Source organism: Chrysochloris asiatica, unplaced genomic scaffold (assembly GCF_000296735.1).
Source record: "Chrysochloris asiatica unplaced genomic scaffold, ChrAsi1.0 scaffold00674, whole genome shotgun sequence".
Lineage (NCBI taxonomy): Eukaryota > Metazoa > Chordata > Mammalia > Afrosoricida > Chrysochloridae > Chrysochloris > Chrysochloris asiatica.
Window position 1 is genome coordinate 46,830 of NW_006409192.1, and position 1,735 is coordinate 48,564.

At 38.0% G+C, this 1,735-nt stretch overlaps 1 protein-coding gene across 1 annotated transcript; it reads left to right on the top strand.

The window, feature by feature from the left end:
- The first annotated feature begins 338 nt into the window (after positions 1-338).
- LOC102820390 (olfactory receptor 14J1-like) lies at positions 339-1,301 on the top strand. Its single transcript, XM_006877924.1, has one exon. It carries the CDS (start codon positions 339-341, stop codon positions 1,299-1,301), a length of 963 nt encoding a protein of 320 aa, XP_006877986.1.
- The last annotated feature ends 434 nt before the right edge of the window (positions 1,302-1,735 follow it).

The window sequence follows — 1,735 nt, forward strand, 5'->3', positions numbered from 1 at the left end:
CTTTTATTTGTTTTACTTAAAACAAAGCATTGCGTTTCATTAGCGGTAATTCAAGTTGATGGGGATTTGGGCAAAGTAAATGTAAGTATTATCCCACAACAGGACCAGTTTTCAACTATAACTACTGGTTTACTAGTGTAGACTGTGAGCTACATGTTTGGATCCCAAACAACTACTGAACAGCTAATACACAGCACGAACTTAATAAATAATTGCTTTAAGTAGTAATGATGAACAAATGAATGAAAATTTATGTTTTAGTATTTTTCTACCACATTTTCCATATTCTTTTATTATTTTTTTTTTTTCCAGCTGCCTCTACAATATGTTTCTTCAAAATGGCCATGGCAAATATAACCACAATGAGTGGATTCCTCCTCATGGGGTTTTCTGACATTCGGGAGTTACAGATTTTACATGCTTTGCTGTTCTTGGCAGTGTACCTATTAACCTTAGCAAGTAACCTCATGATTATCATCATCACCACAGTGGACCAGCATCTCCAAGCCCCAATGTATTACTTCTTAAAGCATCTTTCCCTCCTTGACGTCTCCTTCATATCTGTCACGGTTCCCCAGTCCATTGACAATTCTCTGATGGATAATGGCTATATTTCTCAAGGTCAGTGTGTACTCCAAGTTTTCTTCTTCTCATTTTTGGCTTGTTCTGAGTTGGCCATTCTCACAGTGATGTCTTATGACCGCTATGCAGCCATCTGCTTCCCACTACACTATGAGGTCATCATGGATTCTAGTAAGTGTCAGTGGGCTGTGAGAGCCGTATGGCTAAGTGGAAGCATCTCTGGAATCTTGTACACATCAGCCACATTCTCCATGACATTCTGTAAGGCCAAAATAATCCACCACTTCTTCTGTGACATCCCACAGTTACTAAAGCTCTCCTGCTCCAATGATTACCTTGCAGTGATTGGAGTGGCAGCTTTCATGTCTATGCTGGCATTCATCTGCTTCATCTCCATTATCCTCTCCTATATCCACATCTTCTCTACAGTACTAAGAATAACCTCTGCTGAGGGCAGATCCAAGGCCTTCTCTACCAGCCTGCCCCACCTCTTTGTTGTCTCATTTTATCTCTCCATGAGTGTATTTGAATTTCTAAAACCAGCTTCAGATTCTCCAACTGCTTTTGACCTTATGATTTCTATCTTTTATACAGTCATTCCCCCATCACTCAACCCTATTATCTACAGTCTGAGGAATGAGGCCATGAAGGAAGCTTTCAGAAAGTTACTGTTGGGTGGACAATTCACCAAGAAAAAGTCATACTTGTCCTGTTGTTAATGTCTGGATAATATTATATGCAAGAAACATGTTAAATAATATGGAATTCCTTCAATATTGGTGTTAATGAAAAGCAGTAACATTTCTTTCCTGTGGATTAATCATACAAAAAACACATTGTCATTAGGGAAACTTTTCATATATTGCCTATACCTTTTTTAGTTATTAAAACAATTTGTTCATTCTTTCAAATTGAGATAAATAAACAAGTATAACATTTTAATATAGGCTCCCTACTCTCCATTTCTGATGTGATGCTGTAGTATAAGCACTGGATTGCTAACCATAAGGTCAGTAGTTCAAACCCACCAGCTGCACAGTGGGAGAAATGTAAGGTTTTCTGCTCCTATAAAGATTTACAGCCTCAGAAATCCTACACAGTTTCCTACCAACAACAACACTCTCTTTTCCTTTAGAATACTATGGGAATAGAA

What these genes read in the sequence shown, in the direction of transcription:
- LOC102820390 (XM_006877924.1), top strand. Translation starts at nt 339, where the DNA reads ATGGCCATGGCAAATATAACCACAATGAGTGGATTCCTCCTCATGGGG.